We start from the raw sequence: 22,484 nt of genomic DNA, 5'->3' as shown, positions 1-22,484 counted from the left end.
TAAAACAAGTGTATCAGTTTGTACAGATCTGCAGGAAATATCTAGCTCTTTTTAAGTTTAATCTTTTGTCTCTTTTCACTTTGCTTGCTTTCTCCCTTTTACTGTTTCCCTTTGCAGGCACAGGGGAGCCAAGTTTGTTAGTCTTAATGTTAGCTGTGTTATTTGAAGAGGTGAAAGTCCGTATTAGAAAGGATCTTTAGCGTGCATAATATCTGTTGCAGAAAATGGTGTGTTAAGCTGCTGGTATTAAAACAGATTAAATGATCTGCCAAGTGTGTCATGGCAATATAGTCGTACACAGCTTTGAATTTGTATCTTCCAAGTTCAGTATGTATGGCCTTAGCTTTTACCCTTCTTTCTCTCTTTATTAAATCCACTGGATTTCAGATAGGCAATTTTCTTTACATTGCTAATTAAGTTCAGAAAATTATTTCAAAACTTTTTTTTCAGTAATGATGACTGATATGTTTGTGAACTCCTCAACTTCTAAAACGCTCTAATTGGATATGTTTATATAAATATATTTAGCTTCTGAATCCCATTGCATTTTTACACACGTTACCACTGCTCCCAATTTAAAGATGTAATGCTTAGCTTAAGGGCTCAAAAGAAACTGGACTGTAATTAATGTTATTAGTAAATGACCGTGGTTGGTTTAATGTTTCTTAAAATATTTTATTACAGAGCTTTTAGAGAAAGGCAAAAGTCAAGAAAAATTGAGATTGTATCTCGAATTTTACAAGAAAAAGCATCCATTCGTAAGCAGAAAAATCGTCAGTCATGTACTAAGGCAAGTAAGAGTGGTGGTAAACTTAAGGATTCTTTACTGTGGAGAAGGAAAACATGGCACTATATTGAGAAGACCTGCAAACATCCAGCTGGAGCAATATCACAGGTAAGCAAAGGTCTAAGAATAACCATCTTTATTTTTTTGGTGTGGTTTTTTTTTTGTCAGAAAGGTAGGAAGGTGAGTTTTTCTTCTGCCTCTGAATAGCACAGGCTACAACCAAATACCAGACAGTAAAGCACAAGTGGAGAGTAATTTCTCCCATTAGATCTCTTGACGGTTGCTAATCTCTCTTTTCTAGTATTTTTATGACATAAGCTTCCTGCTTGTTTTTTGGTTTTGTTTTAATTGATTTGCACAATATTAGAGGGAGTACTGGCCTGGAAAGTAAAGGTGGGATGAATTGAATCCCCTGATGAAACTAGTGGTGTCATGGAATCTTTTAGGTGTTTTTAAAAATGGGGAGAGAGGAGTAGTTGTTGGTGGAAATAGCTAAACAACCAAGTCCTTGGTTATCATGTAATAGACAAAACAGTCAAAAAACTGCACAGCTGGTATTCCTGTGCCTGAGGCCTAGTTTCTAGGCTCGTATAGATGCTTGTTACTATAAGATTTTGTTTGAGTTGTGTGCTTTAGGAAGGGATTGACTTAAGTTGTCCTCTTCAGCCCTGGAGTTTTATAGACCAGTCACTTTGTATTAAACGATGTCATAGGAGGCTGTTAAAGTAACCGTCCTCTGGTAATTTCTAATGTTATCTTCAAAATTTATTTTCTCTCACAAAAGTTGAGGTGCTCACCAGCTGAGGAACAAGCTGATGGAGAGACAACTGCTTTTGTAGGAGATGATGTGCTCTGTGGAAGTGCTGAAGATGAGAAAGAGAAGGACAAGACCTTAGTAGAACCAGAGTTCCCTGGACTTTGGAGTCAAGAATGTGACTTGCAGAAGGTAAAAGTTGTGATATCTTCCCTTAAAAATCAGAAATAAATAGATGTGGATATGTATTTGTCCTGTTATTAAGTTAAAGTCTAGAAAACTTTTAAAATTATTCTTAAAAACATCTTAATGGATTAGAAAATTCTCATTTCCCTCTCTAGTAGTTATACATATCTGAGGTAATGATACTGGCAGGTGCTGTTTTATGAACCTTGCTTAAAAATAATAAACCGTTTTTGCAGTTAAAATGCAGTCTTTATTACTTAAATACAGAGATTCAGAGATTCAGATGTGAGAAAGTTATCAGGATACTTGCTGTTTGACACTATCTTTGTAGTTTTCTCTTAAGGAGAAAACAACACTTCAATTTTAGTTCAGAGATATGTGAAGACATATATCACATCGTATTCACTTGTTTGAGTTTTAAAACAAACAAAGAAAACTGGACATGACTTTCTGTTGAATTGGCAACACAGATTACTTTATGTGGAAACAATTTCTTCTATCCCAAGCTAGGCAAAGAAAAGTATATTTTCTCCAAAGCAATAGTGTTCCATACTTTAAACAGAAGTAAGTAATAAACAGGTAGAGTGGAATTGTGTAGTTACAATCTTAAATGTTATTCCAAGGTACCCTTCCACATACTGCTTTTTTGAGATGTAGATCTTTAAGAGCAGACCTCAGAATCCATCAGAAAGGAGCAATGTCAGTATGTATCCATGTGCTTCAAATGAAAGGAGCACTGGACCATAACTGAAATGTTCCAGTGAAGTTAGCTGATTCTCTCTGAATGTTTGTTCAGGAAGTGGAGAAAATAACCCATTTGCTGCCATTAAAAACAGAATGTTCTGGCATTGGATTCATATAATACAAAACAATTGAAAATAAGTTAAGTTCTTCATGTACAAGTTGGGAAGCTGAGTTTGATCTGGAGAGCAGCAAAGGCTGGCCAGATACTTAAAGATTCTGATCACAGAAATTTCTACCTTGATCTACAGATTCTATGATCACAGTTACTTCCTTAGGTCACAGTGTTTTTTTATTGATGCTCCTTATTAGGTACCCAACGAAGACACGGATACAAAGCAGCTGGCTCTGAGTGTAATGAAAAAAGAGATTTTTGAGAAAAAAATGGAGGAATTCCAAACTACAGTTTCTCACAAGCAAATAGTGTCTGGTCATGAACCTAGGGGACGTACTTTCTATAGTAAACCAAGCTACATTCATTTCAAGGTTAGTGGCCATTCTGCAGTGTCTAACCCTGCCTACCAGGAGTAAGTTGGATAGACAGCTAAGCACCACGCAGCCACTTGCTCACTCTGCCCTCACCCAAGTGAAATAGGGGAAGAGGAAAACTTGGGGGTTGAAATAAAAAGTGTTCAAGTAAAGTGGAAGAAGAGAGAGAAAATGAGCAATACCAAGGCAAATGCTCAGCACTCCCCATGGGTAGACTGATGCCCAGCCAGTTCCCAAGCGCAAGGTGGCTAGGCATCTCCCTTTTTATTGCTGAGCACGGTTATATGGTGTGGAATGTCTCTTTGGTTAATTTGGGTCACCTGCCCGTTGTCTCCCCTCACAGCCTCTTGTATTCCCCCCAGTCTATTCACTGCAGGGGCAGGGTGAGAAACAGAGGAGGCCATGACTCTGTGCAAGCATTGTTGGGCTGTAGCTGAAACATGAGTGTATTATCAGCGTGGTTTTGGTCACAAGTCTAGAACACAGCACTAAACCACATGCTATGAAGAAAAACAAGCCCGCTACTGCCAAACCCAGTGCATTGAATTGAACAGGTGTTTAGTCAAACCTGAAACAGTGCTTGCCTTTTTCTCTAGCAATCTCTCAGGGAAGTTATACAGTCAGATTAACTAAGATACTTAGTTTTAAATACAGAATAGTTCCTTTATTAAGGAAATTTAAATAATGTTGGAAAGATGAGCAAATGAATGGAACACAGTCTAACAAGATGTTTCATCCTTTTAAAAGGCAGTACAACTGTTACCTATGTATTATTTGTACATACATTATTAATATAAGATAATGAAGAAGGCCATGATTTCCACTGTGAAGTAAAGGTTGCAGTTTGCAAGTGACTATAATACTATACTGGTCAGGAAGAATCTGAGTTTATCAGTTTATACCTGCATTATATTCTGCAAGCATAAGAAAGTACAGTGTTCTGCCTGTTTTTTAATTTGCACTCGAAAAGGCTGCCAGTGCAGCCTATCAGGTAGTAATTGGAACTGTCAGAGAGACACGTGCTGCCAGGCAGACAGCCTGCAGGGCTCTGCTTGTCTTGTGGTAGTGAATACCCAGTTATACAACTTTCATGGCAGGAAAATACAGACCAGCTTGGCACGTTAGCTGTGCGTACACCAACATAATGTTGCCATGTCTATGAAGTATGAGTTACCAGCTCTATAGGTTGTATCTTTGAATTGGATTTGTTTGGAGCAGGGCGGTGCTTTCTGAGTTTATACAATACTTTGCACTATAAGCATGACTGCGGTAAAACTAGTTGCTTTTGTCATTACATGTGTACGTGCTACTTACTGTAATTCATACCTTGTGTGATATTCCTTTATAATGTGATATTCCTTTATATAACACACCTTGTGTTTGGTATTTTAAGGATTTTGATGTTGGTAAAATCTACAAAAAGAAGATAGTTTTGACAAATGCATCCTACAGTGTTAACTTCTGTAGACTGGTGGGAATCAGTGAATGGCTGAAGGACTTCATCACCATTCAGTAAGTAAAATTGACCATAAATGAGTAGTTTCTTTTACCTTTGTACCACAACAGGAGATGTAATCAAATTCCGTAGCAAATTAAGATAGATAGATCTTCATTAGATACACCTAAATTATATTCCATCCTTGGGTGATGTGGAAAAGAACTGTGTCTCAGAGCTGAGAAGAGACTTACAATCTGAGCTGTATGTATGTCATTGGCTCCTGTAGTGGTGAGAGGGTGCAGTCCCTAATCTATGGGGGGCAACATACACCCATGGATACTGCTAGCCCTGAGCAAGTAGAAAGCTTTTTTCAAAAATGTCAGACCTGTTGAAAAACAGGAAAAGGATCTCCTTGTAGGTACAAGGAGGTAAAATACTTTTGCCAGGTACCTAGCAACAAATAACCTACACCTATTTTGAAAATACCCAATACATCTAAGCTTTCGTGGTGTCAGCTGTTTACATCTCTTGCACAGTTACAGACATGGCATTCGAGAACTTATTTCAGTGACAGATGCTCTATTTGCCAATGTAGCAGCAATATTCTAATGCTTAAAGAGCATTATTACATCTCAGTGCAATGGCAGTCTGTAACAACTCATTCTTAGTGTAGTGTTTCCATGAGTGTTTGTATATGTAACCCATGGTGTTTGGCAGCACATGCTCTAAATCAAACTTTTATTTTATCAAGGTAATATTTGAAATAGAAGGGGCTATTCCTTCAGGTCTTTCTCAGGAGAAACTGGTAGTGACCTGTTCTGAAGCTCAGCATACAGCAGCTTTTTTGCCTGTCTGCTTAGATTTTAAGTTCCTGTATCATGAAAAGTATTCCATTTCGGTTTGAAAACATTTCATCCTGGTTTTGGTGTTTTTTAGTTCTGATTTGATGCGATTGTGGTTAACATATATGTTGTGTTTCAGTGTGGCCCAGTTTGCTCAGGTATTCCCATGGCTAGCAACATCCAGTTACCTATTTTCTCTAGCCTGTTTTCATCAGGCAGAATAGGGCTCTAGTTGTGCCTTAGTAATTTCATTTAGAGTGCAGCTGTGAGACTTCTTGTCTTCTGATGGGCATTTTGTTTGCATCCCAGAGACCATGAAATGAGGCATTGAAGTGACTGACAGTTGCTATTCAAGATAATTTTGATGCTGCTTGCAGCAGGCAGCACGTTCTCTAATCATTTGCAGCAACCTGCTTTTTTCCTCTTCATTTCCTTTTTGGATAGTGGGGATGTTAGAGTAGTCAAAATTGATAATGGAAGACTGCTTCCGAAGTGTTAGAATAGGTGATTGCTCCATAGTATTAGTAATAACGTTATTGAGCTACAGCTTCACCAGTTGCCTTGTTTGTTAAGTGAACGCAATAATGCTTTCCTTTTAAAAGCTTTCTAAGACTTTCTGAGTAAAACCTCAAAGAATCAGCCTTTGTTGTTTTATGGTTACACTAGAGTTCTGTAGTTTTTCATTAATCTGTCCCTTGTGCTGAATTTCTGGAGTAATAAATTAATCCAAATGGAAGAGTATTATATAAATATTCTTTGCCATGTTTCATACATAGGTTCAGTTTGGAATTTTATGTTGCTTATCTCCATAGGTTTGAGCCACCTGGCAAAATGTCTCCTGGAATATCCTGTGAAGTAGGAGTAACCTTTAAGCCAGCGGTGAGTGCACCTAAGTGATAGTTACACGGTGATGAGAATCCTACTGTAATCCACTAGCCTGATTAAAAATATATTTTTTTTAACTGTTAACAAGAGAACAACCTACAATTCTAGAAGAGGTACTGTTGTACCTAGAACTCTGTGCATGTTCAAGCACTGTTGCATTGTACTATGACGTTTTCTAAGGGTGCGTTTTAGAATAATGCTTATCAAAAGATATTGCCCAGCTCAAGTTAGCCAGGCAGTTAACAAAAACGGTCTTGAAGTGCAAACGTAGAATCTGTAGACATGCATTTTAATGTGTTAAAGAATGAATAAAAATATTTTTCATCAGACTTGATCAAATAGACTGAATCTTGCAAATTATTTGGCTGCGGGCTTTGTTTTTGTGTTTTAGATAGATGAAAATCTGGAAGGAGAAGTCATGTTTATGGCCCAGACAGGTTCTTTTTCTGTTCCATTGAAATGTACAGCCAAGACATGCATTGTAAGTCACTGCTTAAATATTTTCAAGTCAGTGTAACTGCAGAAAACTTGAGATAACATAAACATTATTTAAAATATTTAGTAAGAGGTATTTATATTTCTTTTTCCCTATTAAATGGATAGTCTCTTCACAGAAAACAATTTCTTAGCTTCCAGCAAGACCTTCCCAGTATTGGAAGCAGGATACTAGCAAGTTAACCAAGTTGTTTATCTGTTTGGTGCTTGAACTTGAATCGTACGTCTTTTGTTATCACATACCCAGTAACAAAGTTGGTGAAAACTTGGCATAAAGTAGCATATTACTCTTTGTACTGGTTGTAAACCATGAAAGCTCAGGGAAACGAGACAGGAGTGTTTAAAAACTGATATGTAGTCGCTGTATGACGTTGAATGCTTGCTTGGCAGCCTGATGCTAGTAAGACCATCTTACTGTAGTACAAGAGTAAAAATGCTGAACTGTTTTGTAAATATTGTCTACATCCAGAGTAACTACCTGAAGAATTAAGAAAGCTGCTACTATGAACAGAATTTAACCTGTTGTTCCCACTGTCATATAGTGGACTGAAATGCAAGTGGCTCAGTTTAATTGTTCAAATTAGTTGGCTTCTACAAAAAGACAGAAGAGTGCCCATAGTTTGTCATTATTTGATAATGTCTTTGAAATGATGATAAGAACTTTGAAGTCCTATTCTTGAAAAGGTGGATGCTTATTTAATTGACATGGCTGACTATCTAGGGTAGTAGTAATGAATAGTTTATCTTCCTACAGCTGGCACTAGATAAAGTGCTCATTGACTTTGGCACTCGTGTGGTGGGAGAGACAATTTCACGGACCATCAACCTGACAAACACTGGCGCTTTGGGAACAAGATTCAAAGTTCAGGCGTCAGCAGGTGACAGTAGTACATGCAGAGCAACAGCAAAATCTTCTCCTGGAAATACTGCTCTTAAAGCCCAGTTTAAGCTTTCAGGTGAATCTGCATTTCTAGGTATAACAAAGTCCAACATATACATTATCCTCCTGAAACAATATTGTTATCCTGCAATGGGAAGCTTGGTGCCTAATATGGACTTCTGGACTAGAATGAAGTTGTATGGCTAAATAGAAGTTTGTTTCTAGACATTTCCATTTTCCTTCCTTTGGGCTACATTATTGGGTTTGCAGTATTGACCAAAATCAATGTATTTGTGCTCTGATGTTTAGTGAATAGATGCACAATTCCCATATTTCTTTTTCCTTCAGAACAACTTACGCAAGGTGCATTAAGTTTCAGATCGGATCTAGACACAGATAATGCACGTAATTTAATGGAACCTTCTCCTGAAGAAACATCACAAGAAATTATGCTGGGAAAGGTAACAAATATCCTGAGTTACAAGATTTTCGGCAGTCTAAGCCTACATCAAAGGGAGTTGTCTTGACTCTAGTGTGAAATGCTTAAGCACACAGTCAATTTCAAGCCCAGTATTACAGTTAATTGTTAAAATGAAATAACATTACGTATTAGTCCTTTATTTTGATTTATAAAAGTATTTGAGCTGAAGGAGTTTCCATATACATTTACATTTCCTATAATTTAAGTTTTTTTGTAGTCAAACTGATTGTTTCGGCTGTGTCAGTTCACTGTTACATGAAGTCACGAACTTGAGCCATATTGAAGAATCTATGCATAAGAGTTCAGATACTAGCTCTTATTAGCTTTTATAGCTTCTTCCTATCCATAAAAAGGCAGGAGCACTTCACACTGCATTCAGTAGCCCTAGGCAGCTTCTTTATGTATTAGGTACATATTCACCAATATGATGGAAGCACTTTGGTTAACCACATAATCTACCTGTCATACCTGTCATACAGAGTTTTGCAGTAATAAGGAACTCAGTAAGATTCTGACCATGCCTGGCTGTGAAACCATGGCATCGCAAGCTTTTTCCCCCACAACAAACCTTGTAAGGAGTTACTGATACATTCTTCCCTTGCGTAGTTTATTCCGTCTATGGAGTGAGGTGTAGTAGTGTGTTTGTATAGTAAGAGCATAAACTCCTTCTTTATTTCATTACAATTTAGGGCTAATGACAGTAAGAGAGTCTGACTTTTATTAAAAATGTGTTACTTCCTGTTTAGGTTACTGAAGGGGAAATTGGACCCTTCAGCTCCGTCAAACTTCAGATTATATTTATCCCAGCTATCCCTGGGGCTGTACGGGCAGAGTTTGTGATCATGTTTGACAACTCAGACTGCAAACCAGTGAGTGAATTTCTGCAAAACTTTCTTCAAAACACTGCTGAAATCCTACTTCTATCAAGAATTACAAGAGCTCAGCTTCTATATTAGAACCAGGAGAAGCAGGTAGAGGACAGATATGTTTGTAGATGTAAGAAATAACAATGAGGGAGCTTAGAATTACAGTTGTAAGTCTGAGCTGATGGTAGGTAACTAGAAATCATGTCCCTTTTTTCTGATGTGCTGTGGTTGTCAAACCTTTTGAGTCTCTCAAATTTCTATGCAAGTCATCCCGATATTCCCATTTTATCAGGCATCTGGAAAATATCTAGTGTCCTGGATATAGAGCTGAATTTATTTTCTTTTATTCTCAACCCACACAGTTTATTTTCTTTCTGATACATCAGCATTGGAATTATCTAGCATGCAGTAGTGAAACTGATGTGTGAAGGCTGGGATAGATGACAACTTTAGTTACCGCTTTAGCATATTTTAATTCTGCATTTTAGCGAAAGCCAAATTCTGCCTGGGAACAGTTCACAGAAGCTTGCCAAAAAAAAAAAACCCACCACCTTCCAAGAAGCTCAGTAGGCCAGTCTTGGCTCTCCCCGTGGTCTACAGATGGAGTAGTCTGCAAAAGGAGCTGCAGAGGCATGCTGCAGCTTCCTGTGGGTACCCTTTCTTTCAGCCGTGGCAGGGAAGGGTCATTTTTCTCCATGTTTGAGCTATGTGTTTGCTGAGGTTAAACTTAAGATCTTTATAGGAAACATAGCACTACAGCCATTATTGTATTTCTTTGCTGGATAAAATAGCAGCAGTCTCTTGAATTTCTGAATTGTAGCACGTTCACTTAACACGTTAAATATTTCTTCTCAATATCTTGGGCAGCATGTTCTTCCTTTACATTTTCTGGCAAAGAATCCAAATGGAAGTATAACTAATTGTTGTTCTGTGGCACAGTAATATCTAGGTTTTATTTTACAAATGATTTCCATTGCTTTGTCTAATTAATGTACCTTTAATATAATACATATTTTAGTCAGGTGTAGTTTATAGCAAAAATTCTTGCTCTGTCTAGATCAGTAACAAATTGAGACTGATAAAAATAAGTACACTCTTGATTTGTGTATTAACAGTTGTGCTTTAGTGCCATTGGAGTTTCTGTTGATGTACCAGTTTGGGTGCCCAATCCCAACATTGATTTAAAGATCTGTATGTATGACCGACTTTACCAGGACCGTGTTGTCATTCAAAGCAGGTAAGCTGCCTTCTCCAGCTAAGGAATGAGATCTTACATCACTAGGTGATGTGCTGGGGTTCCACTGTGTCAGACCCATCTGGTTGTCACAGGAGGCTGATGAGCAGGTTTGTTTGGTTGGTTGTTTGTTTCTTGGCATTTCAGGAGGACATCCTGACTACAAGCCCTCTGAATTCTACACTGCTGTGGAAGTTGAGATCGGGTAACCTGCTGTGTTAGATACCCAGGACCAGCAGTAGCTGTGAAGTACCTGGGTTAATTCATGCCTTCCCACTCCTGTAAGGTCCCCTGTGCTGTGCCTGGTCTGTGATGTAACTGTTAAGCCCCTAGGGAATAGCAACCCCACTGAGTTTCATCATATGCAATTGCACACGGAATGTGCAATAAAGATAAACGTGTCTAAAGTTAAGTGCACAGTGGGTATAATTGGTTCAGCCAATGAATTTTATGAAGAATTTGTATTGTTGTTATTTTTTTTATTTCTCACTTATTCTATGTTTAATTAACATCCATTGGAGACTTAAGATCTGGAAGGCAACCTTCTGTCAACTGTTCCTTATTGAGAAGGTCAATCACCAGTCTTTCCAGACTTGGGATATGATGCTGGATAAATCACGTCAGTCCTTTTGCATTTCCTATAAAATAGGAAAGATGCAACTTTTCTTAACCCATACAGGTATTAAGGACTTAGTATATGTATTTCCATAGCTTGGATCAGTAACGTCTGAAGACTCCTCCTGTTTGCACTGTAACAGAAGGATAATGTTCCAGCTCATCGTCTCCCAGGCATTTCTTGCTGTAATGCTCTGTTATGTGAACTTTTACTCTGTTAATTGTCTTCAGGTGCTGGGTGTCTTTGCTCTAACTAATGCAGTCACTATGAAATGCTTACTGTTCCTGTTTTACCAATCTGCATATTTTAGGCTCTATTTAAACAAGGTTGGGGTGGGTTTGTGGGAGGTTGGTTCTGTAGAAGGCATCCATTCTAAACCTCTTACCAGAATTGCAGACTGCAGAGCTTCTTCACAGTTGGAAAGAAATGAGTAAAGCTGTTATCTCTGAAATTCAGCCTACAGATATGAGAAGCACAAGTTATGTAAGGGATTTTACTTGGTCTAGATAACCCAGGGATAAAACTTAAAAGTATAGAAGCAAAATAACTATCCTAATGAAAACTTAAGATTTCAAAGGTGTCACAAAGATAGAAGCTGTCAAATCGCTTAGGCCAAAATTTCTTAACTGAAAGAAAAATCAACCGACTGATCCTTTGTTAACTTGCGGTAAATTAAGAGCACTTAATAGGTAATACGCTGTCCTTGGCAAATCAAGTCTTTGATTTATCCCACTCTTCTCTCTAACTAGATGGGGAGAGAAACAAACCTAAAACTTGTAGGGAGATGATTCTTTAGCTTTTGGGGGTGAAATCTGACCCAGACTTGAGGGAGATGATGTGTTAGAACAGCCTTTTATTCACCACCAGTACACACAAACGTCTGACAGAAGCAGAACAGAAGGAACTTCTGTACCTGGCCGTATCATAGCGCTGCTGCTGCTATTTATGATACTGTAGTCTATAGCATAGGTAGAAGATAAGTTTTCAAGGTAGGTAAATAGCTTTGGCACTTCAAGTGGCCCAGCAAGCTCTGTAGAATTACAAAACATTAGTTACTTTTTTTCTTTCTGGTCTCATAGAGTACAGTAATCGGGAAGCGTTATGCAGCATAAAGGGTGTCTCACCTGAATGCTCTCCAATATAAATCACTTGGAAAAGTAATTTCATTGGAGGTTATAACATGCACTGATGTAAAGAACTAGTATATAGCTCTCTTAGACTGTCAGCAGCCAGAAATCATTCCAGGCTCCCAGTACCTCACGCTGTGGTTGTTGATTTAGAGCAGGCCATCTGGACTGACAGCTTGTAAACCAGTCCAAGAGAAGGAAAACGACAAGTGAAATATTTGTAAATTGCTTGGCAATTCTGCACATAGGCATAAAATTCCAAAGCAGGGTATGGTTTGTGGCTATCACCCTATTGTAGTATGGCCAGAATTCAGTAAACTGGGAGATGCTTCCTAAGCTTCCAATATGCCATTTGTAGGGCAGATTGATCACAAGTAGTGTACCAGAGAAACTGGCAGCAACAGTTTAGCCACAATAGGACTTCTAGCCCTACAGAATCTGCTTTTGGAGGCAGAGGAGACGTTATAAGAGATCTGTGAATTCACACCTATTAAAAAGAAGTCACCACAGTTTTGGGGACAAAAACAAAGCAGCTCTGTCGGTACGTTTCCTGGCACAAGAACCTCCCCCTAGCACAGCTGAACTTGTGTAATTTTCCCTACCTGTGCAGACTTAATTATCTGTGGTGAAAGTTTTTGAGATGACGTGGATGAATGGAATTCACAAGCTGGGTCTGTGTTGATGGTTTAGGTATGTCATGGCCTTTCAGGTTCATTCTTTGGATTCTTCTGACTGCGTAGTGGGATGTTGGTCAGTGTTGGTTAGCAGCTTGCACAGCATTGAGGCATTCTTGGCCCCACGTAGCGGTTGCTGGTCTTCATTTTTCTGTTTCTCAGAGTACCATTGCTTGAAATACAGCTGGGTTTACTTACAGTAATTCCAAAATCTTGTTTGCTATACTTAACATAAAAGACTACAAGTGTGTGATTTTGCTGTAGCAGTTTTACACACCCTTCATTTTCAAAGGAAGCTTGGAATAGTTATAATTGTAATGTAGAGCAGAGATGCAAGAGGGGGAGAGGGAACCAAGCTCCAGCGTTGCCGAGATGGCTTTGAGGCTACTGGTACTCCCATCTGAGCATGTCTGATCTGCTTGCAGAGCAAAAGCTACACTGCGTCTGAAGTTTGAAGTCTGCAAAGAATTGAGTAAGCATATGGAACTGCTTCCGAAAACAGGTTACATTCAGGCTCAGTCATCCTTCACTGTGCAACTGAAGTTTTTGCCCAGGTAACCTAACAACATTAATATTTTTGGCCTATAAGATAATGTCTGTAGGAGGCTGGTCGTGCAAAATCTGAGCAAATCAAGTATTATTTTCTTCCTTCACATCTAATAACTGTAGCAGGCTGGACTTCACACTGCTGGTGTCAATGCGCTCCTCTTCTACCTCCTCTCCCCTTAAAAGATGCCAGATGCTCAAGGAGGAAATTAACTTGGATCACTTACCTGTGAGGAAATGCTTTTCCTGTGGCGACAGCAGCAGTGTGAAAATCTAGCAGTTGCGTTCCTGATAGACTGCTTCCATTTCTGTGGGGAAGCTAATCTTACACAAAAGAGAAGTTTTCAAGGCAGGTGGCTACTTCACGGATCAGTGATTAAATCATTTCTGGACAAGCACTCCTGTCTTGCTAGGTAGAGTAGGAATGGTTGGACTTACGTCACCCATGTATATTTTCTCTAAAATATGAATATATTGATCTTGAATTTAATTTGGCAATTTATATAGCATCTTCAAAGATGCTAAAAGCCTTTTTGCAGCAAGTTTTTCTATTTCACAAAACATCTGCATATACAAACATAACTCAGCCATAGAAACAAAGAATTACAATTTTAAAAACGTAAATACAGTATCTCTTATTCACCATTGTCAATTACATTTACCGTTCCATTGTCATCCTAAAGAATTTAGCAGGACATTTCTCTTCAAATATAAATTAAATGATAAATATTAATTGTGGTGTACAGCCAAAATACTTCAGTGGCTTCTGCAGTGATTGCTGCTGCTAACCTTGCTGCTTTTTTTGTAGAGGTTATTACTGGTGTGTGTTTAGATTTTCACTGATGTGCTCAGCATCTCTGGAAATCAGACCCAATTGTAAATTGAGAGTCTAAGTACAGACATCAAAGTTCTCAGCAGGTTAGCATTCAAGGAACTAGAAGTATTTACAATTCTCTCAACATATCAAATCCTATCAGATTACAACAGTAACCATTATGACGACATTCTTCTGTTCCTAAGCTTCAGATGCTGTAAAGCACAGTTATAGTTACCAAGTGGATAGAACCATAGCATGGATTTAGAATATTAATCTGCCTTTTGAAAAATGAGGAAGTTTCAGAAGGGAGATTTGATGAGATTAAGGCATTTCTGACACACAAAATAAGTATCTGACTGTTTCAGTATATAGATCATTTTAAAAGGCCTAACACACCAGAGAGTATGTGTATGTCAGAGAAAGATGAGCTTGCTCCAAGCTGATGTAAAGTACTGAGCTAGTGACACATTTCTGCAAATGCCTCCTCATTGACTTAAGCTCAGTTTTCTCAGAAGAAAGAGCAGTTGTATTAAAAACAACACAAAAATAAGAAGTAGTGTTTATTCAACAAACCCAAGTCAACAGACAGATGACTGAAGGCCCGGGAAGCTCTCCCAAGTATTCTGTGCACGCTGAAATGCTTGGTCAGATGTTAAAATACTCATATAACTATCTGGGTGCTTGAAGCAAAGACACATTTTCTGCTTATTTCAAGGCAAGTTCTCTAATCTGCTGACTTTGAGCATTCCCAAATACTGCATCTTTTACTTTTTCTGTATTTGGAAGTAGTCCTGCAGATGCTGGCAGTCTAAATCTGATTGGTCTCTTATGCTTTTCTTTAATTGCTTTAAAGCATGAAGATGCCATTTTCAGAGAGCTATCTGAAGGATTTCAGTACCTCTTCCCCAAGGCATAGCAGCTAATTTAGAACCCATCGCTGTGTATGTACAGTTAAAATTATTATTTTTTTCCCTCTGGAATATTTTGTTACACGTGAATTTCTTCTGCTATTCTAATGTCCTGTGACAAAACGAAGCTGATACTTTATTCCTGCTTTATATTTAATTCTGTTTCTTATTTTCACACAAGTTAGCAATCCATTTGAAGATTACCTTCTAAAGTCACATTTCAGACTTGCAAAACAAAAGCCAGCAAGATCTCAGATCAGCATGATGATTGTGAGTGGGTGCTATTTATTCTTTAACAATTCTTTAATAATACATTAAAAAACCTGCACACAATTCCAATAGTAGTAGTAGGAATATTATTTCTGTGGAGACCTAAAAACAGGAAGCAATTCACTCTGATTCTGTAAGACACCAGAAATAGACCAGCAGAGCTAAAAATGCTGGAGCTTTTGTATTGTCCTGGCTTGAAGCTCTGAAATTGAGCTTATGATAGCAAGATGCTTCAGCAAAAGAGAACTCGCATATTTCTTATAAATGACTAATCTGGTATATAATCAGACACTATTGGTCTCCAAGTTTGTTTCACTTTATTTATGTCTCGGTGCTTTGTGATCCAACCGGTACTGCCTCAATTGGCTGGTAATTAACTAACATTAGTGTCAAAAGGAAACAATTGCCTAGGTCGGGTTGGTTATGTGCTGTGACTGCAGCAAAGATGCAGAAGGCTAATGCTCTGTTTATGAAGTCAGCTTTATTTTTTTCAGAATTTTAAATGACTGTTTGGATTATGTTTTTAGAAGAGCATCAATGGGTGCAGTCTTCTGTGAATAGCTCCCTTAAACTCCTGTGCTTCCAAAATTTCATCTTTAAAAAAAAAATCCACCATTGATATGTAATTTCATTGCTAGATACCCTTGTAATCCATGCACACCTGCTCAGAGCAGATTGTCTGGATGTATGCCATTCTATAGGAAATCTGTGACAAGTCCATAATATTTCTGATATGACTACATTTCTTTTCTTTTTTGGAGGGGGAGACAGAAGATAGAACTTCATAGGTCGCTGTAAGTTTTTGACTGGCATTTTCTTTTACCATTTTCCCTAATACTTGTATGTGTAGGGCATACAAACTTTTAGCTGGTCTTGACATTATTGAAGCGTCGGAACGGGTGCTTAACCAGAAGAAGAAAAGTTGTAGACCTAAAGTAACAGAATTTTTTCCTTTGGTTCAGAAATGTACCCATCAAGAGCTTATTATTCCCCTTAGCTAGAAAATAGGCAAAATATTTTTATGAAATGGAATGTGTGTTTTTTTTTTATTTCAGGCACTCTCTTCCTCAAGATGCAGGGAGCTATTTTAATGAAGAGACGAGTGTTCTGGAAGTTCCAGTGACAATACTGATTGCAGATAAGGTTAGTAATTTCATTTCTTATGCCGGTTATTCAACTGACAATAGATGTAAATCTGTTATTGTAGTTAATGTTCACTTAATGATAACTAATCTTACTTTAGTAGTTGAAGTCCTATGATGATAGTAAAAGGTGCTTACAGTGATAATACGGATCTGGTGATATTTTTTCTTGTCAGCATGTTTAGAATACAGAAAGCTTAATCCTTTCTAGTTAGCGGCCATTTATTCCCTAGTAATTTCTTCTGTGACAGAGAGCTCTCAGATACCACAGCACAATTTCTTTATTCTTTTCTGTACTGCAGATGTAGCATATTCTTTGAGTTCGTTTCCTAGCGATGCAGGTGTGATTCCATCCTAACATGGAATTTGAGATAACTGCAGCGTGGTGGTTGGGTTTTTTTGCAAATGGATTATTTTTGAGGAACAATGAGGTTGAAGTTCAAGATTAGATCTGTCACATTAGTTACTGTCAAGGAATATAGTAGAACAACTTTTTTGTAGTTACCTTTTCAGTGATTTTTCAATTAAATCCTGTCCTCACAATGCTACAGATATTTACCCATTGCTCTTGAATTTGTTTCAGACTAAACAAGTTAATTTTACTGTCCATGCAATTGTTACTACTTCTGAATTGGAAATTAGTCCAGCAGAAATCGATTTTGGATACTGCACAATCTATGAAGCTGTGCAGACAAATGTCACACTAACAAACAAGTCCATCTTGCCACAGGAGTTCGGATTTGTGGAACTTCCAGAAGTAGGTGGTTATCCCAAACACACCTCTTCTTGTATTAAAATATAGTTGTTTATTATGAAATGTTTCAATGCAAGTGTAAATAAATCAAGACTGGTTCTGATAAACTAGTGGAAATATTTCTACTAGTGGTGCTGGGGAAACATGAAGATAAGTTCTGAAATATATGGAAATTTCACTTTGATATACCATAAACATTTTCCAAGCAGTATAAATTTATTCAACGAGATTTTACTAGCCTTACTTACAGAAGATGAATAATTTTATCCTGTTAGAATGCCCTTTTCTTCCACCAAGAAATTTACTAACAGAGTATCTGGTGTCTTTTGCACAGTTTATGTCCAAATGTCTAAACTCTTTGCCCTCGAAGCAGGATGGCTGTGTCCAAACTGCTTATTAGGAATCATCCCCTGAACCATGCTTAAGCATTTTCCGAGTGACTGTAAGTTGACAAGAAAGCTAAATTAACCACAGGAGCTGCCAGTTTCCTGAGGGCTTGGTCTACCGGATTATTATTATTATTATTTGCAAAAAATAAGAGTTGTTCAAGCTTCATAATGGCATGATGACCACAGTATGCAATAGTTTGGTATGTTGGAATTAGAGCTAGAAGGAGCCTGACATTTAATTATGCATTCTCCCTTTCTCTGCTATTTTAGGGATTAAAATCGAGTAGTTAAGTGAATCTTAAGTGAAGTCTTTGAAAAGCTTTAAAAAGTAAAGCATTAAAGCTTTACTTTGCAGGATGTGTTTCATGATTAAACTGTAATGGTAAGACATTCCTGAATCATTACCAACTAATATAAACACAGAACAATACACATTTGTAGATATTATACTGGTACTTGTCACCATGGTATCTGCACATCATACAAGCATCAGCTCTTCAGAGGTACAGGGGAGCAGTTGAGATCTTTATCATATTTCATTCAGTTCTCTATGAATAGTAAGTAAACACCATTAGAGAAAGGTGATTACCATAAACAGTAAGAAGCCAGGGAAGAGATTCTAGTGAAGTATGAGTTAATAGATTTAAATTTCTGCCTTTCAAGTTACTCTGAGATTAGAAATTGGCAAATAATAGTCACTGTAACTCACATGAAACTTCTCACTAGTAGAGTTCTGTTTTCCTGACATTTGTACATTTAATAACAAAGTTTTCTTATCTTGACAATATTTTCTTGTTAGTCTTACTTTATTAGTATGTTTAATCAAATTCATTTGATTTAATAATATAACATTATTTGATAATTTATTATTCTAATAACAGTAATTTCATATTTTGCAATTTTGAAGTTTGTTGAAATTCAACCGAATGACGGCTTTGGTGTTCTTCTTCCCCTTGAAAGCCTGACACTGGACATAATCTTTAAAGCCAACAAGGCAAAAGAGTATAGCTTTGAACTGACCTGCAAGTCAGAGAGTAATAGGTATGTCGAGAAACTGGTTGAGTAATAGGTAATGTAGAAGTCTAAATCACACTTAATTTCTACTGTTAAGTCTGACCAGAAATGAAATCCCTGCCTGCTAAGAAAAGGTAAGGCTAAGATAAAGCTGTGAGGCAGGTATGAATTCTTCAGTTGGTAAGAGTTGCTCATTGCCTGTTAATTTTATCCTTAATTTGTCTCACATGCAATCTGCAAGCTTGTCCCAAGCTTTCTAAACCTGCAATGTTCTGCTTGCTTTTTCAGCAGAACTTCCAAAGAATTTTGTTTGAAATTGCGTGTGTGTGTGTGTGTGTGAGAGAGAGAGGGAAAATGCTTCATACATAAAGTTCATGCTACTAAAATAATGATGACAAAAACTTAATGATTTGACCGGGTATATTTCTAGAGGTTCATAGAGAAAGAATTCAAGTAAGGACTAGCCAATTGTGTATTAAAAATAGTATTATTGTTCATCTTTAGGCAAAATTCCCATTGCAGGCTTGAGAAATTCTGCTTAAATAGGGACTACAGGATCAGTTCCCTATTTTCCGGCTGATGAAGAGACTATTTTATGCTGAGACAATTTATCATGTGTTTATTTTTAGACGATTCAAGCTGTCATGCAGAGCAGTTGGAGTCCACCCACCTCTTGAATTGTCTCATTCCTTAGTTCAATTTGCCGCAACAGCTCTAAATGATGTGTCTACAGCAACACTGTATGTGATGAATTCCCATGTGAGTGTCAACCACTTTACTCATGCTGTCCCAAGAATTGGCAATGGGGAAGTTGCCCCTGTCGGACCCACTTTGTTTGAATTCTGTGTGCCAGAAGACTGTCCTGTGACAGTCACGCCTTCTGTTGGAACTGTGTTGCCTGGGAAGGTAAATTCACTTTAAATGTCAAGTATTCAAACAAGTCTTTTGATCATTTACATACCTACAAGTTCTGTCACTTGTATATGAAGCTGAAAACAGAAATTATTATTAGCATAGCTGGAAGACTTTGTATTGCTTGAAATAATTTTAAATTGGACTTGAGTGGTTAACCATCAAATGTAGCTAATGATCTATGCGAGCTGTCACTCTGACTGTTCTTTCTCCAGTGTTATCATTATGATTTAGTTGAAGAAATTTCAGATATCAGAAATACTGGTCATGTAAAACGAGCCCACTGTAATGTAGTGGACTTGGAAAAAAGCTGTAAGTGAACTTTGTCTTCAGGTTCATTTCACTGGGAAAAAAAATTACTAATTTTTGCTGTCACATATATGCTCCTATTGAGCTTTGTAGGTATAATACATGTATGAGGGATGAATTCTGCCTATCATTCTTGTGCATGCTCTCATACTCCCAGAAAAGCTTGATTCAAGTGTCCTTCAGACCAACATTGTCAGATCAGCTAATCAGAGAAGAGGCAGCTCGGAGGCTTTGCAGAGCAGCTGCAACAGGGGCAGAAATACAAGTAAGGAATGCTAAGAACTAGCACGTGCTCTTGGTCTATTACTTCCAGATATTTCTCTAGATGTATTTTTATCATAAAACTATTTGCATATTAAATGAAGCCCAAACTTATCATTGATCTAAGACCTGTCTATACTAGAGTGTGCATGTACTGCCGCTCTTACTGCTCAGCGAACAGACCACACATCAATTTTATTTCATTATAACATTTTCAAAAGCATTCATAGAGGATTGTTTTTGAAAATGTTAAATGCAAGTATTCCTCTAAAAAGAAAATAAAATTACTCCACTTCTTATTTGTAAACTGATGTCAATTGCATTATCTGTGATCAGTCTCAGTGTATAATTTTAGTGTATATTTGCAGAAAAAGAAGAAAGATGAAAAGAGAGAGGGAAAGAAATTAAACGTTCCCATTACCAGACGGCAATCTTCCAGACAGTTTGTAAGGGATGGAAGCAGTAAATACCTGAGTTCTTCAAGTAGTTCTGAGCAACCAGAATCCAAAGAGATAAAGCCTGAGTAAGTCAGCAAAAGCATCTTCTACTAATTAGACAACATTCTTTTTATAAATGTTTAATAAATCTACTAAAACCTATAGGTGGACAAGAAACCAAACTGTAGTGAAGAAATAACTTCAGCAATATTGCAAAGGCTGTTTCCAAAATTAGTACTGCTTATAAGCCATGCAGCTGTAACCTCTCATGTAAGGCAACGAATCCCTTTATATGCATCAGAGAAACTGAAGACTTCAAAGAATATATCAGAAAGCATGAGATCTGGCTGCACTGGTAAATTTGGCTGAACCAACAAGAGCATTATTTTAACGAGCAACTAGACAGTTGAACTTCATTACCAAAAGAAACTACAACACAATATACCTTTTCTAAATAAGTGGAATAGAGCTGAATAAATTCAGCCTAGATAGAAACTATCTGATGGTCCGTATCTGTGGGTATGGGTTAATTTGTTGTCTGTTTTTTTTTTTGAGGGCTTAAATAGCCCATCATATTAGTCATGGCCTTCAGTCTTAGAAATCTTACGATGCTGCAATGCATATGTTTTTGGATAGTCATTTTTCAATATGCATCTCCCACTGAGAATTGACATTGACGTGTGCTTGCTAGCAATTTGGATACTTGGATACAAAATCTGCTATTTGAGGTCCCTTGTTTAGCATATAATTCAACTTTTTAGAACCACATTTCTGCCTGCCAAATCCTGAGAAATTTATAAGTAAATGTTTGGAAGTAAATACGTGCTTAGACACATTGTGCTGCACCAGGTGTTAGATTTTTCACTAAAATTCCACATTCATTGCAAACCATTGATTAGAATTTTTAAATACTTTCAGTATGGGTCAGAAAAATAAAATTTCTATTTGAAAAATTCCATTTTAAAGTATTGCTAGGCATACTGCGTTAGAGAAGTGTGATTCTTGATGCATGTGTGCATGTAATTGAAACAATGTGGAAGTACTGAAAGGCACTGCAGTACTTAAATATTCAACATAAGGGAATTGTATTGAGGATTCTGAAGTCTTTAGTATGGCATCTATAATGTGGGTTTATAATTTTGTTTTTGACCAGAAAACCAAACCATTTAGTAGGGTGAATCCACTGCTGTGCCTCAAGACAGTCATTTTGTATCACTGCTCTATTGCATTTTGAATATATGACAAAGTAAATACAAATAGCTCAGTAGATATGTTTTGATTTTTTCTATACTTGCTAAGTATAAAACTTATACTAACTTGCTAAGATGATTTTTATTATTCCTGGATTTTCTAGTTCGGAAGCTTATATGGCAGCCCAGGCTTCCCTGATGAGGAATTTCAGAGGGAGGTTTGAAAAATACATCATACCGTGCTTTGTTGCAAGTGGAGATATTGATGAAAAGAGAGGCTCAGAAAATCTAACCTGCAGGTATTCTAAACACAAATGACTTGAAACAATATTTGGAACAATGCACAGTATTTGCAACTTATGATACTTCAGAAATTTCATAGGGAAGTGGTAGAGATGTTAATTTATTCATCTGAGGAGAAAATTTGTTTTCTTATCTTAATTACTTCAGTAGTCAGTGGTAGAAAGGCATGCTTACGCCCCACTAGTAGGATAAGAATCTAACACGTGAATATCAAAGCAGCTTGGAAAACAATTGTACAAAGCATATAATAGCTAGATGTAGTCCATCTTTCTGCGTAGGCAATACACAAAAAAGCAGCCACTAAAAATTATGTTTTCTTTTGTAATAGCAGTTTAATGATACCCTGTCATGTGAACAGAATAGGAGCAGATTTCTGACAATAGCTGTTTTTTCTGCATGATCTATGAGCAAATATCCTTTTACTGTCTCCTCAGCCCCTATAACACCTTGTATTTGGAGTTGCACTGTCCAGCTGTAGCACCATCTGTTGTGGTCACTTCAGATAATGGAAAAAACATAGTCAATTTTGGTGATGTTGCAGTAGGTATGAAATTTGAATTCAAGCTTTGAGCTTTTTCTGTCTGACTTTAATTTATTCAGAGCAAAGTTTTGCATTTTATTTTTACATTTAGTGGATTTTTTAAAAGTCAGTATAGAAATTAGCCCTGTAAAAGGTATTCAGGAGGAAAATTAGGAGCCTATCTGGACAGCTGGAGCATGTAAAAAGCTGACTTAAT

At 37.3% G+C, this 22,484-nt stretch overlaps 1 protein-coding gene across 8 annotated transcripts in view; it reads left to right on the top strand.

The window, feature by feature from the left end:
* Positions 1-22,484, top strand: part of CFAP74 (cilia and flagella associated protein 74) — a 74,528-nt gene that overhangs the window by 44,405 nt on the left and 7,639 nt on the right. For 7 of the 8 annotated variants that reach the window (XR_013941414.1, XM_080564412.1, XM_080564411.1 and 4 more), the window contains 19 exons: positions 685-895; positions 1,572-1,733; positions 2,781-2,954; positions 4,351-4,469; positions 6,050-6,116; positions 6,514-6,603; positions 7,372-7,573; positions 7,846-7,958; positions 8,725-8,847; positions 9,960-10,081; positions 12,921-13,049; positions 16,092-16,179; positions 16,762-16,935; positions 18,229-18,362; positions 18,965-19,241; positions 19,714-19,821; positions 20,186-20,340; positions 21,609-21,743; positions 22,182-22,291. Coding sequence is in view for 7 of the 8 variants with exons in the window: in XM_080564412.1 (XP_080420538.1) it covers positions 685-895; positions 1,572-1,733; positions 2,781-2,954; positions 4,351-4,469; positions 6,050-6,116; positions 6,514-6,603; positions 7,372-7,573; positions 7,846-7,958; positions 8,725-8,847; positions 9,960-10,081; positions 12,921-13,049; positions 16,092-16,179; positions 16,762-16,935; positions 18,229-18,362; positions 18,965-19,241; positions 19,714-19,821; positions 20,186-20,340; positions 21,609-21,743; positions 22,182-22,291 (2,693 nt within the window). In the remaining variant the exon portion in view is untranslated. The remainder of the gene's footprint in view (positions 1-684; positions 896-1,571; positions 1,734-2,780; positions 2,955-4,350; positions 4,470-6,049; positions 6,117-6,513; positions 6,604-7,371; positions 7,574-7,845; positions 7,959-8,724; positions 8,848-9,959; positions 10,082-12,920; positions 13,050-16,091; positions 16,180-16,761; positions 16,936-18,228; positions 18,363-18,964; positions 19,242-19,713; positions 19,822-20,185; positions 20,341-21,608; positions 21,744-22,181; positions 22,292-22,484) is intronic. The other variant, XM_080564414.1, reaches the window with a different exon arrangement.

The sequence above is a fragment of the Anser brachyrhynchus genome (assembly GCF_964034855.1).
Source record: "Anser brachyrhynchus genome assembly, chromosome: 21".
In the NCBI taxonomy this organism is placed as follows: domain Eukaryota; kingdom Metazoa; phylum Chordata; class Aves; order Anseriformes; family Anatidae; genus Anser; species Anser brachyrhynchus.
This window is presented reverse-complemented; position numbering and strand designations above follow the sequence as displayed.